The 22,871-nt window shown below is 41.1% G+C and overlaps 1 protein-coding gene across 10 annotated transcripts in view; it reads right to left on the reverse strand.

The window, feature by feature from the left end:
* The window catches only part of TIAM2 (TIAM Rac1 associated GEF 2), a 643,262-nt gene that overhangs the window by 78,373 nt on the left and 542,018 nt on the right, over positions 1-22,871 (reverse strand). Inside the window, exon 1 of one of the 10 annotated variants that reach the window (XM_077289071.1) lies at positions 19,279-19,782. The exons of 7 other annotated variants lie outside the window; for them this stretch is intronic. In XM_077289071.1, coding sequence (XP_077145186.1) covers positions 19,279-19,311 — 33 coding nt within the window. In that variant the 5' untranslated portion in view covers positions 19,312-19,782. Of the gene's footprint in view, positions 1-6,984; positions 7,158-8,289; positions 8,312-19,278; positions 19,783-22,871 lie in introns of those variants that run through there. 2 more of the 10 variants (XM_077289072.1, XM_077289073.1) reach the window with 2 other exon arrangements.

Here is a 22,871-nt window from a genome sequence, read left to right on the forward strand (position 1 = left end):
AGATATAAGCACAAATGCAATGATCTCCCAGAGAATGTATGCATGGTAAAAAAAATGTAATTTTTTTTTTTTTTAATCATGAATGGCCCATGCGTCACCTTGCAGAGGAGCAGCAATAATTATTCAAACCGGCTTAGCATTTAGTACTTCCCAGATATAAGAAAAAGGGACCGAATCAACTATAGTGAAGAGCCATAAAGTGAAAAGATGCTCTATGTGCTTCCCTTAGTTGAAGTCTAAAGTTATGGCCATAACCTTGGACATTAACTAAGGGAAACACATCTAGCTAATGATAGTGATGAGCGAGTATGCTCGTTACTCGGGTTTCTCCGAGTATTTCGGTGTGCTCTGAGATTTAGTTTGTCGACGCAGCTGCATGATTTGTGGCTGCTAGACAGCTTGACTACATGTGAGGCTTGCTTAGCAAACAGGCAATCCCCACATGTATTCAAGCTGTTTAGCTGTCTAAATCTCCGAGCACGTTGAAATACTCGGAGACCACCTGAGCATGCTCGGAGAAATCCAAGTAACGAGCATACTCGCTCAATCACTACCAGTAGGTATATATACATATACACACACAGGGTGGGCCATTTATAAGGACACCTAGATAAAATGGGAAGGGTTGTTGATATCAACTTCCTGTTTGTGGCACATTAGTATATGGGAGGTAGAAAACTTTTCAAGATGGGTGGTGACCATGGCGGCCATTTTGTAGTCGGCCATTTTGGATCCAACTTTATTTTTTCCAATGGGAAGAGAGTCATCTGTTCAAAGTGCTGCCCAAAGTGCTGCCCATTGTGTTGGATTGTAAATGCAACTCTCTTCTCCCACTCTTGACATACTGATAGCAACACCGCAGAAGAAATGCTAGCACAGGCTTCCAGTATCCGTTGTTTCAGGTGCTGCACATCTCGTATCTTCACAGCATAGACAATTGCCTTCAGAGATAAAAGTCTAAGGGGGTCAGATCGGGAGACCTTGGTTGCCATTCAACTGGCCTATGACGGTGTGTGTGTGTGTGTGTGTGTGTGTGTGTGTGTGTGTGTGTGTGTGTGTGTGTGTGTGTGTGTGTGTGTATGTGATAACACATACTACTGTTCAAAAGTTTAGGGTCACCCAGACAATTTTGTGTTTTCCATGAAAACTCATACTTTTATTAATCAAATGAGTTGCCAAATGAATTTAAAATCTAGTCCAGGCATTGACAAAATTTGAAAAAAAGATTTTTATTTTAAATAATAATTTTCTCCTTCAAACTTTGCTTTCGTCAAATAATGCTCCCTTTGCAGCAATTACAACATTGCAGACCTTCGGCATTCTAGCAGTTAATTTGCTGAGGTAATATGGAGAAATTTCACCCCATGCTTCTAGAAGCTCCTCCCACAAGTTGGTTTGGCTTGATGGGCACTTTTTGCGTACCATAAGGTCAAGCTGCTCCCACAACAGCTCAATAAGGTTGAGATCTGGTGACTGCGCTGGCCACTTTATTACAGACAGAATACCAGCTGCCTGCTTCTTCCCAAAATAGTTCTTGCTTAATTTGGCAGTGTGCTTTGGGTCATTGTCCTGTTGTAATGCTGTCCACAGGGTATGGCATGGCGTTGCAAAATGGAGTGATAGCCTTCCTTATCCAATATCCCTTTTACCTTGTACAAATCTCCCACTTTACCAGCACCAAAGCAAACCCAGACCATCACATTACCTCCACCATGTTTGACAGATGGCGTCAGGCACTCTTCCAGCATCTTTTCAGTTGTTCTGCGTCTCACAAATGTTCTTATGTGTGATCCAAACACCTCAAACTTGGATTCATCTGTCCATAACACTTTTTTCCAATCTTCCTCTGTACAATGTTTGTGTTCTTTTGCCCATATTAATCTTTTCCTTTTATTAGCCAGTCTCATATGGCTTTTTCTTTGCCACTCTGCACTGAAGGCCAGCATCCAGCAGTTGCCTCTTTGCTGTAGACGTTGACACTGGCGTTTTGCGTGTACTATTTAATGAAGCTGCCAGTTGAGGACCTGTGAGGCATCAATTTCTCAAGCTACAGGCTCTAATGTACTTGTCTTGTTGCTCAGTTGTGCAGCGGGGCCTCCCACTTCTCTTTCTACTCTGGTTAAAGCCTGTTTGTGCTCTCCTCTGAAGGGAGTAGTACACACCGTTGTAGGAAATCTTCAGTTTCTTGACAATTTCTCACATGGAATAGCCTTCATTTCTAAGAAGAAGAATAGACTGTCGAGTTTCACATGAAAGTTCTTTTTTTCTGGCCATTTTGAGAGTTTAATGGAACCAACAAATATAATGCTTCAGATTCTCAACTAGCTCAAAGGAGATCAGGTTTATAGGTTCTTTAATTAGCCAAACTGTTTTCAGCTGTGCTAACAAACTTGCACAAAAGGTTTTCAAGGGTATTCTAACCATCCATTAGCCTTCTTACACAGTTAGCAAACACAAAGTACCATAAGAACACTGGAGTGATGGTTGTTGGAAATGGGTCTCTATACACCTATGAAGATATTGCATTACAAACCAGACATTTGCAGCTAGAATAGTCATTTACCACATTAACAATGTATAGCGTGTATTTCTGAATCATTTAATGTTAGCTTCATTGGAAAAAACTGTGCTTTTCTTTCAAAAATAAGGAAATTTCTATGTGAGCCTAAAATTTTGAACGGTAGTGTATATATACACACATTCAATTTTTCAATGCACATCCATTACAATATTTACTATTTTCAATTAGTTTTTCATTCCTATGTTGGACTGGGGTGTTGGATGTGACCTGGAACTAATTCATGCAATCACATGTGGAACATACAAGTTCCATGCAGATGTGGGCTTTGCTTGGAACCCAGCATTGTAAGGAACAAGTAATAAATGTGAACCCAGCCTATCCAAAACAGGTCGGAACAGTTGGATAAATGGAAGTAGAATACAGTTGGTTCTCACAAAATTAGAATATCATCAAAAAGTTAATTTATTTCAGTTTTTCAATACAAAAAGTGAAACTCATATTACATAGAGTCATTACAAACAGAGTGATCTATTTCAAGTGTTTATTTCTGGTAATGTTGATGATCATGGCTTACAGCCAATGAAAACCCAAAATTCATTATCTAAGTAATTTAGAATACTTTATAACACCTGCTTGAAAAAATGATTTTAACATCCGAAATGTTGGCCTACTGAAATGTATATTCAGTAAATGTACTTAATACTCAGTCGGGGCTCCTTTTGCATCAATTACTGCATCAATGCGGTGTGGCATGGAGGCGATCAGCCTGTGGCACTGCTGAGGGGTTATGGAAGCCCATGTTGCTTTGATAGCAGCCTTCAAGTCATCTGCATTGCTGGGTTTGGTGTCTCATCTTCCTCTTGATGATACCCCATAGGTTCTCTATGGCAGGGGTCCCCAACCTGTAGTTCAGGAGCCACAAGTGGCTCGCAGTCCCATGAACTGTGTCTAACGGCTGTCTGCCAGCTTGGTGGATTAGCTCCATATTTAGTAAACTGGTATGAAGAGTAGGGTTGAGCGACCTTAGCTTTTTTAGGATCGAGGTGGGTTTTGTGAAACCCGACCTTCTCGGATGTCGGATCGTATGGAATCGGCCGATTCTACTGTAAAGTCTGGTTCCGGAACACGAAACCCAATGTATGTCAATGAAATTATTTTTTTTATTCTCTCTCTCTCTCTCTCTCTCTCTCCTTCCTCCGTGCAAGGCATATGTTATTTTTTGACTCCGGAAATTACTGCGTCCGAAAACGTAACATAGCACTATGATGCCGCAGGAGCCGGAACCTATGTCATCACGCTGCCCACAATTAATTGGCTCAAAAAAATGGCGGGGAAGGCGTCATTCGAAACGCGACTTTGGCGCCAAGTTCGCGTTCCACGTGGCCGACCCACACTGGGATCGGATCGGGTTTCATGAGACGCCGACTTTGCCAAAAGTCGGCGACTTATGAAAATGAACGACCCGTTTCGCTCAACCCTAATGAAGAGCATATCTCAAAATGGTGAACTTTGTGAGTAGCCCTGCACAGAAGAACAGATCTTGGTACACATCTACTGGTCTTGGAGGTTTACAGATAATTTAAGTATGGTACGCTGGAGACAGGATGATACTAACGGTCAGAGGAGGTGCTTGAAGATGGATGTGACTGTGTTGGGAGTGCGTGATGGAAGTGATTTGTGTGGAAATGCTTTGGTTATCATTATACCCGTAATGGGGGCTTTGGTTGCCACTACTGTGAGGGGGGACAGGAGCTGGATGTGGCTGTCAAGGTCAGAAAGGTTGGGGACCACTATCTATGGGGTTAAGGTCAGGCAAGTTTGCTGGCCAATCAAGAACAGTGATTCTGTTGTTTGTAAACCAGTTATTGGTACTTTTGGCAGTGAGGACAGGTGTCAAGTCTTGCTGGAGAATTATATTTCCATCTCCAAAAAGCTTGTCGGCAGAGGAAAGAATGCAGTGCTCTAAAGTTTCCTGGTAGACAACTGTGCTGACTTTGGTCTTGATAAAACACAGTGGACCTACACCAGCAGATGACATGGCTCTCCAAACCATCACCAATTGTGGAAACCTCACGCTAGACCTCAAGCAGCTTGGATTGTGTGCCTCTCCACTCTTCCTCCAGACTCTGGGACCTTGATTTCCAAATGAAATGCAAAATTTACTTTCATCTGAAAGCAACACCTTGGACCACCGAACAACAGTCCAGTACTTTTTCTCCTTGGCCCAGGCAAGACGCTGGCATTGTCTATTGATCATGAGTGGCTTGACACAAGGAATGCGACACTTGTAGCCCATGTCCTGGATATATCTGTGTGTGGTGGCTCTTGAAGCAATGACTCCAGCAGCAGTTCACTCCTTGTGAATCTCCCTCAAATTTCTGATTGACCTTTTCTTACCAATCCTTTCAAGGCTGCGGTTAACCCGGTTGCTTGTACACCGTTTTCTACCACACTTTTTTCTTCCACTCAACTTTTTATTAATATGCTTGGATATAGCACTGTGAAAAGCCAACTTCTTTAGCAATGACCTTTTGTGGCTTATCCTCCTTATGTAGTGTGTCAATGACTGCCTTCTGGACATCTGTCAAGTCAGCAGTCTTCCATGATTGTGGAGCCTACTGAAACTGACTAAGGGACTTTTTTAAACACTTAGAAAGCATTTGCAGGTGTTTTTTGTTAATTATTCTACTTTACTGAGATAATGACTTTTGTGTTTTCATTGGCTGTAAGCCATAATCATCAACATTAACAGAAATAAAGACTTCAAATACATCATTCTGTTTGTAATGACTATATAATATGAGTTTGACTTTTTGCTTTTAAGAACTGAAATAAATTAACTTTTTGATGATATTCTAATGTTGTGAGAAGCACATACACTCACCGGCCACTTTATTAGGTACACCTGTCCAACTTCTTGTTAACACTTAATTTCTAATCAGCCAATCACATGGCGGCAACTCAGTGCATTTAGGCATGTAGACATGGTCAAGACAATCTCCTGCAGTTCAAACCGAGCATCAGTATGGGGAAGAAAGGTGATTTGAGTGCCTTTGAACGTGGCATGGTTGTTGGTGCCAGAAGGGCTGGTCTGAGTATTTCAGAAACTGCTGATCTACTGGGATTTTCACGCACAACCATCTCTAGGGTTTACAGAGAATGGTCCGAAAAAGAAAAAAAATCCAGTGAGCGGCAGTTCTGTGGGCGGAAATGCCTTGTTGATGCCAGAGGTCAGAGGAGAATGGGCAGACTGGTTCGAGCTGATAGAAAGGCAACAGTGACTCAAATCGCCACCCGTTACAACCAAGGTAGGCCTAAGAGCATCTCTGAACGCACAGTGCGTCGAACTTTTAGGCAGATGGGCTACAGCAGCAGAAGACCACACCGGGTACCACTCCTTTCAGCTAAGAACAGGAAACTGAGGCTACAATTTGTACAAGCTCATCGAAATTGGACAGTAGAAGATTGGAAAAACGTTGCTTGGTCTGATGAGTCTCGATTTCTGCTGCGACATTCGGATGGTAGGGTCAGAATTTGGCGTAAACAACATGAAAGCATGGATCCATCCTGCCTTGTATGGAGCATCTTTGGGATGTGCAGCCGACAAATCTGCGGCAACTGTGTGATGCCATCATGTCAATATGGACCAAAATCTCTGAGGAATGCTTCCAGCACCTTGTTGAATCTATGCCATGAAGAATTGAGGCAGTTCTGAAGGCAAAAGGGGGTCCAACCCGTTACTAGCATGGTGTACCTAATAAAGTGGCCGGTGAGTGTATATGTCTGTTTTTAGAATGTAAAATAAGTTCTGTATAAGGTGCTTTTTTTAATGAAAAACACAGATGGACTCTATAATTCCCAACTGGGAATTTGGTTTATATTATACAACTGATCTGCTTTGGCTAGTCTGCGTTCACAACTGCAGAATTTATGACTGATGTCAGCGTAATTATAATGGCACCTTTAATTATTATGGGGTAGGTCAGGGTTTCGGTAAGTGTATGTTTTAAGAACAGGAAAAAAAAAAAGTTTTGCACGAGGAGCTTTTTATTTTTCAAAACCTGACAGCCTTCCTGCTGCCCAGATAATGTCTTTTGGTACATAAAACTTTAAAAAACACAAAAGAAACACTACAAAAAAAAAAAAGTGCACATGACAGTACACTACATGTTTGATGGAAGATTGGTGAAAATAAACCCATCGTATACTGTAATATATTCATATTTAATGCAACCCCATCAAAAATTGTAACATTCATATAATGCATTACACAAAAACACCATATTATCACATAGCCAAGCATAAATTTTGCAACTTTTTTAATCTAGGTCTGTATACTTATTATGTCGCTAATCTACAATGCCGACATGACAAACTTATGCTGATACTTTAAACCGGCAATATGACACTACACAGCATTATGTCAGAAGGGATCATTAGCAAATCCATATCTCTTACCGTACCGAAAAATAGAAATCCGAATCCTCTGCAAAGCTGAGACATGAGGTGAGATCTTTGAGCGTGTTCTTCAATGCAAGCTTCACTGCTAAAATAGCCAATTGTAAAGAAAGGATTTTTTCCTCCATTTTGTGCGCAGAATATATGTCCAAAGTATGCTTCTGATTCCGTTTCTCATAGATATTTCCTATTTTATGTATTCTACCCCAGTGCTTATCCAGATTAGCCTGGGACAGAGCATGTAAGGAAGTGGCCCTGCACAAACGTTCTATTGCGAGTTCTAAGTAAAGCAGGATTACTTAGGATTACTTGCTTGACGTTGACCATATGGCAATTTAAAAAGGTTTGTAGACGCGCTGTGCATCATCACCTTTAACATGTTCAAGCAACTTAGTCAGATATATTTGCACAGTGTTTGTAGATATACTCAGGGAAGATTCATCTGGTCTTAAAAATAGCTTCCATGGCTGACATATAGTGGTTTGCGAAAGTATTTACCCCCTTGGCTTTTTACCCATTTTGTTACTTTACAACTTGTGTTTAAATATTTTGTAATCAGATTTGGGTGATCCATCAGCACTAAGTAATCTAAGTGAAGTGAGACAAATCTGGAATCAAGTATCTAAAAATTTCCATGTGCATATGTATTCACCCCTTTTGCTATGAAGCCCTAAAAATGTCTGCAGCAAGCAATTACCTTCATAAGTCACATGCTTAGTGAAAGGAAGCCCACCTGTGTGCAAGCGAAGTATCACAGGTCTGTCAGTATATACACACCTCTAGGCCGGAGTCACACTACTGTTGAATACTGACGAGTGCTATGCGATTAAAAAAATAAAAAGCCAAAATAAAAATCGCATAGCACTCGGACCAGTATTCATCTATGGGGCAGCTCACTTCACTGTATTTTTTTTTTTTCTGTTTTCAGTGTGCGAGTGAAATCTCAGCATGCTGCGATGGTCACCGACACTTGGCCGAGTCTCAGCTCACTCGCACCTATATAAGCCTATGGGTGCGAATGAGACAGCGCACATCACTTGGATATCATCCGAGAGCGGTTAGATATACACTGACCCCGGCAATGGAGGAGATGGAGAAATTTATTTCTCCACCTCCTCCACAGCTGTGCTCTGATCTTCTCTGTGCAAGAGGCTCGGGGCACAGACTCATGACACTCGGCTCCGGCTCGCAGCAGAGCAGGAGCCGAGGGCCATTAGCTCTCGCATCGGATGCCATATGCTAGTGTGACTCCAGCCTCACTGAAAGGCCACAGAGGCTGCAACACCATTAAAGCAAGAGACACCACTAACCTAACACCACCATGAAGACCAAGGAGATCCCGAAACAAGTCAGGCACAAAGTTGTTGAGAAGCACAAGTCAGGGTTGGGTTATATAAAAAAAAAAACTGATGATCCCCATGAAAATGCTTTAGGGTATGTGTCCACTTTCAGGATGGCCGTTGGTTTGGACGGAGCGGCAAACTTGCTCCGCCCAAAGCTCCGCCCCCTTCTAGAGACGCGATGATGCCGGATGTGTTCATTGCACACATCCGGCATCATCGCACCCCACACATAGGGCCCTGTGTTATTCCTTGCGGCAGCGCAGCGTCGCCACAAGGTAAACGGACATGCTGCGATCTAAAAAGACGCGCCGCATGTCCAGAATCGCAGGGCCGCCGGGTGCGTGTTACCACGCATAGTGGAGACGGGATTTCATAAAATCCCATCCACTACGCTATAACATCTGGACGCTGCGGATTGAACGCTGCGGCTCCACGCAGCGTTCAATCCGCTGCTATTCCGGATGTAAAACGGCACGTGGACACATACCCCTAAACTGTGGTATAAATCTGGACAGAGGGGGTGAGAAATGTTACCCTGTATGCTCTAGTCTGCAGAGAAAATTGTTCATAAAGTATTTTGCAAGCAGTTCTATGGCTAAGCATGGAAGGAAGATCATTTTTCCACTTTCTTGCCATTACTGTGGGAGATTTCCATTTTAGCTTTGTCATGGATTTCAGAATCCAAGCCAAATCAGGCATCCCATGTAAATGAATGGGGTTTCCACAACTATATTCACTTGCCATTATTTGCATGACAGAGCCAAGGCTTATAGTCCCATTAAAAGACAATGGGGCTCATACTCATATGTATCTGTAGCAGTTAAAATGGCACACCCATGGCAGAAATTGGAGTGGATCCTCACATTTTTTCAGCATGAACTTTTAGGGTATGTGCACACGTTGCGGATTCGTTTGTGGATTTTTCCAAACAGATTCCAAAAAATCCTGCGGTTTTACTGCAGTTTTTGTGCAGATTTCACCTGCGTTTTTACACCTGCGGATTCCAATTATGGAGCAGGTATAAAATGGAATTTTCCGCAGCATGTGCACTGCAGATTTGGTTTTCCATAGGTTTACATGGTACTGTAAACTGCATGGAAAACTGCTGCGAATCCACAGCATCAAATCCGCAGAGTGTGCACAGACCCTTAAAGATTCACACAATCTGATATGTAAAATTATTCAATGTGCTATAAACAAACCATAAAATGTGGACCATTTTAACTTAGAAAAAAATATGCAAATAGCAAAAAAAAAAAAAAAAAAAAACCTGACTGGTTTGTTATGTCTGTCATGCAGCATTTATAGCATTTGGAGAAAGCATTGCAGATCTTACAACAACAAGTTCTAATTAGAATAATCAAATAGTAGACATTGTATTAAATGCGAAGTGGCAAATTTAATGATACAGCAGACAATCTGATCTAAAACTATATCGTAATGAAGAAGGGTGCAGTTTTGATACAGGGTTTTGGCCAGTTTTTAAAATCAATGCGATGTGCACACCTTGAGTATATGGGATGCAGAATTTTCTGCGTCTCTTGGCAGGAAAAATGCAGCTGCAAAAACGCGCTTTTTCCTGTGTTTCTGGCTGCGCTTTTGACTGATTTGAGTGAGAAATGCAGGGCACACAGAGAATTGACAAGAAGCAGATTTTTTTCTGCATCAAATCTGCAAGACACAAATAAGCAACGTGTGCACGACACTTCAGGTTTCTCATTCACTTTGCTGGCATCAAGATTGCTTCAGATTATTTTCAAATCTGCATTGCAAAAATGCACCAAATCTGCAACGTGTGCACAAACGCCAAGACTGTTTAGTAATATAGGGAAAAATATATATTAAGGGTATGTGCACACCCTGCAGATTTGCCTGTGGAATTTTCTGTGCAGATTCTGCATCTCTTGGCAGAGAACGCAGGTAAAAATCCACGCGGATTTGATGCGTTTATGCGTTTTTTTCATGTGTATTTGTATGTGTTTTTGTAAGCTAAATAAAGATCTATTATTTAACAAAGGAAAAAAAGAATTGTGATGTAATTTCTTGTCCAACCTCTTCATTTACAAACTCCATTGAAGAATAATGTTTACACACACAGATAGATCTATAGATAGATGATAGATAATAGATCATCTATCGATCTATCTCAATCTATAGATCTATCGATATATCTATCTATAGATCTATCATCTATTGATATATCTACCTATTGATAGGACAGATAATACCAAGCCCAATGTTTAGTAATAAACGTACTAAAATGGTACATAGAGAGCTAAATAAAGATATCTGCCGATGTGACAGCTCTCCATGGGAGATCGTTGTGGGACACTTAAATGGATTACATCGGAACAGGGAGTATACTGTTGCTTTATTATTTGAATTTTTGTTACAGGTGATCGAGGACGTAGGGGGACTAGGTGATTGGTGAGTATGTGTACTGTATATGGTTTTTTTTTGTTTTGTTTTTTAACACACACACAGTAGCTGGATGATGGGACTACTGCTGTCCCATCATTGGCTAGCTGTTACTGTGGCAGGCATAGCCGGATGGGACTAGTAGTCCCATCACACGATGCCTGCCTATATACAGACCTGCTCACACAGCCCTGCACACACACACACACACACAGCCCCGCACAAACATCTGCACACAGACACACACATCTTCTCCGTGCACACAGTCTCCGCCCACATACTATTCTTCCTCCCGATCTGCATCGTTTCTTGCAGGCAACTCTGCAGCAAAATTGCAGATCTTTTTAAACCTGCGGTTTTGCCTGACTCAATGGTAGTCAATGGGTGCAGAAACGCTGCAGATCTGCTAAAAGAATTGACATGCTGTGGAAAATAAAATGCTGCAAATCCATGCATTTTTTTCCACAGCATGTGCACACCAATTCTCAATTTCCCATTGACTAACATTGCTTGTGCACTAAACTGTGGATTTGATGCAATTCCGCGCATCCAAAAACGCTGCTTAAATGCATCAAAATCCGCAACGTTTGCACATAGAATCTTTAGGCTAATTCCTTTTTTTTTCTCCATAATTAACTCCTAGTTTTATAATCAAAAACTATATCAATTGGCTCTAAAAAGAACCATAAAGAATTTGAGGAAAAATCACTAATAACTACTGCACAAAGAAAATTCGAAATTAGTACTGCAGAGGGAAAATAATGGAGAAATAAGAAGCCATGACTTTTGGATATGGGATAGACCCCACTCCATCTTAAAACAACCATAACTACAGTAAACCTAGGCACTAAAATAAATACACAAAACACATTATTTTGGCTGTCAAAATGGCCACAAATTTTATTTAAATCACAGGATTAAATAATCACAGTAGGAGTCAGGTGGAGTGCTAGTACATTTGGATTCACAAGTACTGCGATATCCCCAGCTGTCTGACATACAGCACCAGGACAGACAGCCATAAAGGGGCGGCACGCACTGGCTTGCCATTCAAGCAGAGCCAGTAAACTTTCAGGGCACCAATGACCCCATTATCCTCACTCCTGTGCTTAACCACCTTGCCCACACCTGATTGACGTTACCATTACAACGTCCTTGAGGACGGCCACCAAAGCGGAGCCTGCTCACCACCATGAGGTTTTACATCCTCTATTAGTTAAAATGAGTCCACCTTAACTTGTCCGTAACTTCCACCTGACTCCTAAACCCCAAATCCGTGATGGGTTATAAATTCCAAGTCACATTTGACACTTTTTTAAATTATAACACTTTTGAAAACTTAAAAACTAGAAGTCCCTGCAAAAGCATTAAGGGAAGGAAACTTGGCAAACCTCCGACTCACAAAGAGTCATCCTACAGCTCTCAGGAGAGAAAAAACCCCTGTGGAGGAAACCTCCAGGGAACCATGGCTGAAGGATTACTCTTCCATTGGGTTTAGAAGGTTAATGCAAATGATAACTCTTTATAGCCAATATACAATTGAACCTGGTACAAGATATAAAATGGCAAATTCCAAAATACAATAAAACATTCATCATTATACAAGCAATAATTAAAATGTTTTAGGACAGAGATTATAAAGAGGTGGGAGGGCGGGTAATGTTTCCTCCAATTCATCCGGTGAGAGAAAGAGGGAGAGTCAGGCCATGTGCACACGTACAGTATTTTTCGTGTTTTTTTCACGTTTTTCGCTATAAAAACGCAACAAAAAACACGAAAAAAACGCTCACATATGCCTCCCATTATTTTAAGTGTATTCCGCATTTCTTGTGCAAATGTTGCATTTTTTTCCGCGAAAAAATTGCATCGCGGAAAAAAAAAAGCAACATGTTCATTAAATTTGCGGAATTGCGGGGTTCCGCACACCTAGGAATGCATTGATCTACTTACTTTCCGCATGTGGCTATGCCCACCCACGGACTGGGCACCGTATAATTGGTAAAAAAATGAATTAAAATAAAAAATCATGATATACTCACCTTCTGATGGCCCCAGGAGTGTTCCCGCCTCTCCGGTGCATGCTGCCGCTTCCGTTCCTATAGATGGTGTGGCGAAGGACCTGTGATAACGTCGCGGCTTGTGATTGGTCGCATGACCGCTCATGTGACCGCTCACGTGACCACGACGTCATCGAAGGTCCTGCGCACACACACCATCTATAGGAACGGACGCCGCTGAGGAGATCGGCTGTCTGCAGGTGAGTATAACCATTTTTTTTATTTTTTTTATTATTTTTAAACATTCTATCTTTTACTATTGATGCTGCATAGGCAGCATCTACAGTAAAAAGTTGGTCACACTTGTCAAACACTATGTTTGACAAGTGTGACCAACCTGTCAGTCAGTTTTCCAAGCGATGCTACAGATCGCTTGGAAAACTTTAGCATTCTGCAAGCTAATTTCGCTTGCAAAATACTAAAAAAAACGCGAAAAAACTGGGAAAAAAACGCAAAAAAAAAAAGCGGATTTCTTGCAGAAAATTTCCGGTTTTCTTCAGGAAATTTCTACAAGAAATCCTGACGTGTGCACATACCCTCAGAGTTACCTCCTCTATATAAGCCCCACCCTCCTCACAGTAATACACAGGCACAAACATACTAAGCTCCTTTGTCTTAAAGCAGCATCACTCTTGTTTAAAATCTACACTACAATACAAACAAAGCTGCAGGAGTTAAAGGTCCACCCAGCCCCAAGTCATGTCCACCTCCATCTAGTCTCCAGTGGTTTCTTTAACTGGGTAGAGATCAAACATTTGATAGAACTACAGTTGAGCTGATCGATCGGAAGATCAAGTTCAATCTCTTGAAATCTGCGGTTTCATCTGTAAGCGAACAAGCTTCAATTTGATTTGCAGGTTGCAATTTTGAAGAACAAAAAAAAAAATGCCCAGCGCCATATCAGCCATGCTGCACACTCCATGAGGCAATATGGGGAAATATAAAAGGTCACCTTATTTTTTTTGGATACCTTTTTAACTTGTCTACTCTAGATACTGCATACACCCACAGCCATACTACTGTATTGCCACATATTTAGCAGTCGTGAACGTATGTGTATCAACTTCAAAACCTAGCATTTTAGGTTTCATTAATTAAAGGCATTCAGTTAAAATGTAAAGTATTTATGAAAAAAAAACACACAACAACAAGAGGTTAAGGTTTTATAACAGTATGACTAGTCGCATTTAACAATACTGCTGATGGTTGCCGCAAATTACTTTCCATGATTGTACTTAAATAGCAACCTCATTATTAAGGGTTAAATTTTTTTCTCAAGGTTGAGAGAATTTTAAAACAAAAATTTGTTAAGTCAACAGACTTTAGAAACAAATTCAACTTAATACTTTTGTTCAAAATGTATGCTGCTAAACCAAAACATGGCACAGGAGTCAGAAATGGCAGGGCGATAAAAAACAAACCAACCTAATATCACAGATAAGAATGTGGTTACCATTAGCAGTAGCTCTAAGGCCGAGTTCACATTAGCGCAGCGTACAGATCCGCATGCGTCTTGCGTACCTATATTTAGCATTGTGTACGCAGGGACATACGTTGGCATCAGTTTGTATGCAGATGCGTCCCCATGCATTGTTTTGATGAGCCTATCAAACGCAACATCTTGCATTTTTTGTTCGATTAAAATATGCGCAGGCATGCGGATGAGTGCGTCAAAACAACGCATTACTGTCTATGGGAACGCATTGGTACGCAAGGACATGCATACGTTTGCATTCGATGTGCTTGTGTACTTCGGACTGCGCATGTCCTTGAACTGATTGAGACATGCCCTCCTGGAAATATCGAACGCATGTGAATAAACAAAGCAAGCACAGGCAAAAAACGCATACAAACGCATGCACACGCAGCGTTTCTTTTGGCATCATGCGTAAGCTGATGCAGATTTAAAAAAATGCAGCGTAAGCATGCCTAACACCATCGGTAATGCTGGCAGTAACTGTCCCAGCAGTAGTAGTATCAAACACAAGTCACATTTGGCCGTCTTTACAAACTCTGGCAAGTGCATTAGTGGGGAGGAAGCACAGGGTTCAATGCAGTACACTATGTTCCAAATTATTATGCAAATGACATTTTTCTCTGATTTTCCTAAATGGTCGGTGCAAATGACAGTCAGTCTAATAAAAGTCATCACCCGTTAGCGTATACATTGAATTTTATTAAAGAAACCTCCCAATGATAACAGTATAATCTCTCAAATGAATAAAAACTCAAAATGCACTGTTCCAAATTATTATGCACAGTAGGATTTCTAAACATTTCATATGTTTTAAAGAACTGAAAATGCTCATTTGAAGAATTTGCAGCATTAGGAGGTCACATTCACAGAACAAAAAAGCTATTTAACTCCAAAACATCCTAACAGGCCAAGTTACATGTTAACATAGGAACCCGTCTTTGATATCACCTTCACAATTCTTGCATCCATTGAACTTGTAAGTTTTTGGAGAGTTTCTACTTGTATTTCTTTGCATGAAGTCAGAATAGCCTCCCAGAGCTGCTGTTTTGATGTGAACTGCCTCCCACCCTCATAGATCTTTTGCTTGATGATAATCCAAAGGTTCTCTATAGGGTTGAGGTCAAGGGAAGATGGTGGCCACACCATGAGTTTATCTCCTTTTATGCCCATAGCAGCCAATGACTCAGATGTATTCTTTGCAGCATGACAGCATGAGATGGGGCATTGTCATGAAGATGCTTCTGCTCCTGAAGGCACATTTCTGCTTTTTATACCATGGAAGAAAGTTGTCAGTCAGAAACTCTATACACTTTGCAGAGGTCATTTTCACACCTTCAGGAACCTTAAAGGGCCCTACCAGCTGTTTCCTGCCAAAACATGACTCCTCAACCTCCTTGCTGACGTCGCAGCCTTGTTGGGACATGGTGGCCACCCACCAACCATCCACTACTCCATCCATCTGGAGCACCCGGGGTTGCTTGACACTCATCAGTAAACAAGACTGCTTGAAAAATAGTCTTCATGTATGTCTGGGCCCACTGCAACCATTTCTGCTTGTGATCACTGTTTAGGGGTGGCCGAATAGTAGGTTTATGCACCAAAGCAAGCCTTTGAAGGATCCTACACCTTGAGGTTTGAGGGACTCCAGAGGCACCAGCAACTTCAAATAACTTTTTGCTGCTTTGTAATGGTATTTTGGCAGCTGCTCTCTTAATTCAATGATTTTATCTGGCAGAAACCTTCCTCAATATGCCTTTATCTGCATGAACTCTGTTTCAGTCATAAATCTCTTCATAGTATGATGATCACTCCTAAGTTTTCATGAAATATCTAATGTTTTCAAACCTTGTCCAAGGCATTGCACTATTTAACACTGTTCAGCAGCAGAGAGATCCTTTTTATTTCCTATATTGCTTGAAACCTGTGGCCTGCTTAATAATGTGGAACATCATTTTTAAGTAGTTTTCCTTTAATTAGAATCAACTGGAAAACTAATTATCACATGTATTTAAGATTGATTTCAGTGATCCATTGAGCCCTGAGATACAATATCATCCATGAGTTTATTTGAAAAACAAAATGATTAAATCTTTATGACACTTAAATCCAATTTGCATAATAATTTGGAACACAGTGTATATGTCCCATTGCACATCTCAATCACATCAAGATGATGTAGCTTCTGACTGAGACATCAGCTCAAGTACAGTGTTCTGCTCAGTCCACCTCCTCTGCTGCAAAAACCATTAATGTTTGGAAGGGCAAAATATCCAATTTGTTAATGACACCCGTTTCTATTCTGCCTCAAAGTCCTGTCACCCACTGCACTCAGTGGGCTAAGGAACATTCTTCACCAGAAAAAGGTCTTCTGCTTAATATTTTGGCTGACTTGAACGGTCAGCCTTTATTCTTGGAATACATGGTGCTGGAAGAGATGGACAGCATGATTCTAATACTAATCTGTGAATCTGTGCTGCTGGTACTGCAACCCATGGTGGTAGGGACAGTGTCAGTGGTAGCAGCACTTTAAGCCAGGGCAAAATACAGGATGGGAATCATGTGGATGGGCAAGGAGCACTGGCAATTTCATTTGTGGAGGCACCTGTCAATCAAATCATAAATTATAATAAAAATTGTGATGATTTTGTGTTGGACAAAACCTGGGAATCAGACGGGGGGGGGGGGGGATACGTGAGATTAGAGGTTGTTGGCATTGGCGATACACAGTGCAGGCGACATCCGTTAAGAACATACTTTGCGGACAAATCAGCTCTTCCAGTTATGCCATGCAAGCCTCGCAGCAAATCAGCTGCCACTTCACTCTCATTTTCTTCAGACAAAACTGAGAGTTGCTGCTGCTTTCTGACAGTCACTCAAACCACTGGAGAGTAGGTGCCAATATCGCTGGAACGGCACCTACATGGCAAGAATAGCTGCTATTTTACATGGTGCCGCTATGGTTTTTGAAAGGGGGTTGACCAAGTAGTTGACAATCCCTTGAAATCGGTTTTCATTACTTAGATACCTCTCCTCAGGATATGGAGGGGTCCAAAACCCAGAACACTCACCCATCAGCTCTAGGGGCAATTGGATGTAAACAGTGTACGGAGTAAGAACAGAATAGCTCTGCACAGTCTAGCTGGTTATATGTAGATATGAAATGAAGGTCATCATGATCTTCATATTGAAAAATTGTCAAATCCAATTTATACTTCATAATGAAGATATAACTACCAAGAGCCCTGTTGCCACCAAGCTGTGGGGCTGCACAGCTTCTGAGCTCATGCCGCTCAATACCGATCACACACAGTGCAGCTGCAGACTGGTCAATGAAGCAAAATGACACTCCTTCTTCCTTGGCCACTAAAGCTTTTGAGTAGAAAATGCTTCCAATGGCTCAGGAGTAAGGGACATCTCTCAGGTAAGAGTGACATTGGCAAACTGGTGTGACAGGGAGATGTTTTGATTGTGGGGTTGTCCAAGCCAGCCAAACTGGTAGACGTAATTAAATGAAGGAGAAAGTTATTGGCACAAACATTTGGGAAGTAGCAGATCGTGCGAAGAACTCAATGTGTCCATCTTTTGTAAAAGTTCTGTACTGATACTTCTTAGCCCACTTGGCAATGTGTGGGGGATGAACTATACCGCAATGTTCTTCTCATATTGACTTATGAATCATAAGTTATGATGTGTTAATTATTGGGATCAAGGTTTTTTTAGCCACTTTTATGCCTCACTTTCATAACACTGATAATAAGGCCTGTTGGGGATACTAAGGTATGACACATAGGAATACTTACTATAAATGTGAGGCATCTTTGCTTATTAATGGGAGGTACATAGGACTAATGTGAACTATGTAGAGTTACTTACTGTCAATCGGCAAATTAGAATAAAATTGTAGCATCATATGCCTCATCAGGTCTGCTGTTTCCAATGTCAACAATGGGAAAATGAATCACTGTATATTGGACAAGTCTCAAAGTCACTAGTCACTAAAAAAGCTATAAAATAATTTTGCACCGTCAGTCTTGTATAAAGAAAAATAAAAATCTATTCAAATTTGAAAAAAATAGACTTCTCTGTTTTCTCTGTATATTTGTGAGTTTGCTGATAAACAAGTGCAGTTTTTGTGATGCCAACATACAGTCTTGGCATTGGATTAGTTCCAAAATGAAGATAGAGATACTGTATACAGGATTTCTTAATAATTGCTCATATAATTTAATTAAGTAAGTACTGAAGCAGAGTGGAAATAAAAGAATAAAATAAAAGTGTGAATGTATAATATATAATCTCATTTTCCTTGTTCTCAACTTCACACAATGCAGGTAAAGTACGGACGATACTTGACCTTTTATTTAAGCGTCACAATTTATATTACAATGCTAAAGCACTGACTCGGACCTCCTGCTTTCCACACATTCGTCTTTAATAATAAGCTAAAAGGGATGGTTGCCCCTAACAACTCATAGTTAACTCTTTTCTTCCGATTTAGAGTAAAATCCTCGGTCATACAACCAATTCGTTTTACAGACAACTCCTAGAAGTAAATATCTCAAAGAATTTGCAATGACTTCTCTATGACCGACATTATACTATACATAAATCTGCATTTGACAGCAAAAGGTTACATTTTTTTAGTTCAAGCCTCACTCAAAAATGGCATAACACGCAAAGAGAAGCCACAATCTTCAGAGTGAAGAAGGCTGACATTAAAGAATTGTTTTCTGCTACATCTAAAGAAGATTCACATAACAGAATAATTTGATAATAATGATAAAAAAGGAATCACTGGAAGATTTCTATAAATTAAATCTACATTAACAAGGCATGAAAATTGTACAATAAACGGATGCACATTTTATAGATCTACACAAGAGCCACATTTATTATATACATACAAGCATACAATATACAATGGTGAGAGATGTAAATCTTATGCACAAAAATCATCTAAACTCAAAATATTTTCTGCAGACTATTTGGCTAATTGTCACTTACTTGATATATCAGGAAAACCAAGTCGGAATCCATGGCTACAAATAAGTGATCAGGTATACAGCTGTTGCCTATGGGGAAATGAGCAATGCTCTCTCAGTGCTCGGAAATCATCCCAACTGGCAGCTTTGCCTAGCGCCACCAACCTCTAGTGAATGGAGGAGCTCCTGACAGAGACCAGGGATGCTGACACCCCCCATCCTTTTCATCGCAGCCTTGCCTGTGGAACACTAGTGTCTTATGATACAAATGGCCTGATCGCTCGCAGCCAGCTAATATTTGCTGGAGAAAAGTATTCTGCGGAATTGCCAAGCATAATTTAATGTCACATAACATTAAAAGGTTTTGATTAGCAGTAATGTGTGCAGTTCCAGAACAACATGAACCAAAATGTTCCCTTTTTTCCTAGTAGAGGAACATTCAAAGCAATAGTGTTCTTTAGTATCCAAACTGAATAGCTCTCACATATGCAGAAACGTCGCTGTCGTTTCAGCTCTGAATTGTGCTAGCAACACACTTGGTTAAAATAAATTATCTGGAAAGAGAACTTTGACAGTAATGGGCACCTACAGCAGAACGCTACCCTATTATTCACTGTTTCGTTAAATTGCAGAGCTGTCGACGGCTGAGATACAGTTGCTGCTCAATCCAGCAAGACTAAATTTCATCTACAATTTTAGATACAGGATAACAACATATCTAGAACGAGTTCATTTTGGCTGAAACTAATAGGTCACAACGACAGGACTATAGATCAACTGGACTGTTTCATCGCATCCCACCCAGAACCACAAAATATTAATATTTTCTGGGATGCTCTTAAAGCATATCTGAGAGGATGTTTGTCCTCTACAATCTCTTATATCAAACACTTGACTTCACAGGAAGATGATGACATGGAGAGACGTCTGAAAGACTCGGAGGCGGCTTACATAGCTAATCAGACAAGTGAAAATAGAGCTGAGTGGTTACATTCTTCTAGATTATATAGTCAATATGCTGACACTAAATCTAAACGTAAGCTGTTTTTTACTAAACAGGCGTATTTTGAACTGGGTAACCAGTCTAGCAAACTTTTAGCTTTTATGGTACACCAACATAATACATCTAACACTATACTTAAAATCCGGAACTCAGACGATTCAATAGTAACTTCGACGGACGACATACTTCAACGTTTTCATGACTATTATAAAGAGCTATATAGCTCCAAGGGGGATTCTGATACTTTGGATTGCCTAAACTATTTCTCAAACATAGAGTTTCCTACACTGAGCCCCACACAACAAGCTTTCTTAGGTGCAGATTTTACTCTGGATGAGATAAATGCGGCCATAACAGATATGGCTTCTGGAAAGGCACCCGGCCCAGATGGATTTCCCATAGAGATGTATAGGAAATATCGAGACATTCTGGTGCCAATTCTTATGAAAGTATTTCAGGGGATTTGGGGGGGGGGGGGGTTCTTTGCCACATTCTTATTATGATGAAAATATTATAATTCTTAAAAAAGAAGGGAAGGACCCCTTGGAATGTGGATCTTATCGTCCTATCTCATTAGTCAACGTAGATTGTAAAATTTTAACTAAAGTTTTGGACACTAGGTTGAATACAGTAATATTGGAAATAATACACCCAGATCAGACTGGATGTATGCCGAGAAAGAGTACGTCTATAAATATTAGGAGAGTTCAGTCAATAGCCCAATATAGTGCATTAATACCGGAGAATAGATGGGCTATGGCCTCGCTAGACGCGGCCAAGGCATTTGATTCTCTCGAATGGCCTTTCCTATTTGCATGTCCACAGAGATATCAATTTGGCCCTAAATTTGAGAAATGGATTGGCGCAATATATATGAAACCAAAAGCTCCAATAATTATTAATAATGCTATATCTGAAACACTCTCCTTGAAAGGGGAACCCGCCAGGGATGCCCTCTCTCCCCGGCCCTCTTTGCTCTTGCGATAGAAGCTCTAGCAATACGTATAAGATCCACTCCAGCCATCAGGGGGATTAGAATAGCGGACCGCACGGATATTATTGGTTTATACGCGGATGACATGGTAATATTTATGGATGAGACCTTACCACGTGTGATCACCATTGTAGAGGGATTTGGTAAACACTCGGGACTATACATTAACTGGGATAAGTCCGCCTTAATGCATCTTTCCCATGACTCCACAGATCACCTTGAAACGTTATCCCCACTACCGGTCGTCTCTAAATGTAAATACCTAGGAATAATTGTACCAAAATGCAGCAGACTTAATCTACAATTTAATATTCTCCCATTGCTGGACCTAGTCAAACACAAATTTGCTATATGGAGTAAATTACCACTGTCTGTTTCTGGTCGTATAAATTTGATTAAAATGATATTACTTCCGAAGCTTAATTACTCCCTTCAACATAGTGCAGTACCGGTCCCTAGATCTTTTTTTTTTCAAACTTAAACTCTCTAGCTTCGTCCTTTATATGGGGGAAGGCCAGACCTAAACTTAAATTGTCTACCTTGCATACTTGCATAGGTCTAAACAAATGGGGGGAGCGGCGTTACCAGATTTTTTTCTGTATTATTTGGCTGGACAACTTAGGGTACCGTCACACAGTGGCATTTTTATCGCTATGACGGCACGATTCGTGACGTTCTAGCGATATCGTTACGATCTCGCAGTGTCTGACACGCTACTGCGGTCAGGCACCCAGCTGAGAATCGTACGTCGTAGCACATCGTTTGAAACTTTCTTTCATCGCTGGATCTCCCGCTGTCATCGCTGGATCGTTGTGTGTGACAGCGATCCAGCGATGCGTTCGCTTGTAACCAGGGTAAACATCGGGTAACTAAGCGCAGGGCCGCGCTTAGTAACCCGATGTTTACCGTGGTTACCAGCGTAAAAGTAAAAAAAAAAAAACAGTACATACTCACCATCTGATGTCCGTCAGGTCCCTTGCCGTCTGCTTTCCGCTCTGACTGTCTGCCGGCCGGAAAGTGAGAGCAGATCACAGCGGTGACGTCGCCGCTGCGCTCTGCTCTCACTGTACGGCCGGATCTCAGTCAGAGCGGAAAGCAGACGGCAAGGGACCTGACGGACATCAGATGGTGAGTATGTACTGTTTGTTTTTTTTTACTTTTACGCTGGTAACCACGGTAAACATCGGGTTACTAAGCGCGGCCCTGCGCTTAGTAACCCGATGTTTACCCTGGTTACCTGGGGACTTCGGCATCGCTCCAGCGCCGTGATTGCAACGTGTGACCGCAGTCTACGACGCTGGAGCGATAATCATACGACGCTGCGACGTCACGAATCGTGCCGTCGTAGCGATGTAAATGGTACTGTGTGACGGTACCCTTAGAGCTTTGGGACAGTGGATGCCTGGGGGCTGTTTGCCAAACTTAGAGAGCCATCTGGCTCATGCCGCAAAGATTGATTGCCCGGTGGGTTTTCTAGAAGTAAATAGGCCTAATACCCCTAGACTATTACCATTACTCCGGTTGGCGAGATTGATTTGGAAGCAAGTAAAAAAAAAGGTAATCCACTTTGATGGTATTATAGCTGAAATGCCTCTATGGAATAATGAATATTTCCCGA

The sequence above is a fragment of the Ranitomeya variabilis genome, chromosome 2, assembly GCF_051348905.1.
Source record: "Ranitomeya variabilis isolate aRanVar5 chromosome 2, aRanVar5.hap1, whole genome shotgun sequence".
NCBI classification, from domain to species: Eukaryota; Metazoa; Chordata; class Amphibia; order Anura; family Dendrobatidae; genus Ranitomeya; species Ranitomeya variabilis.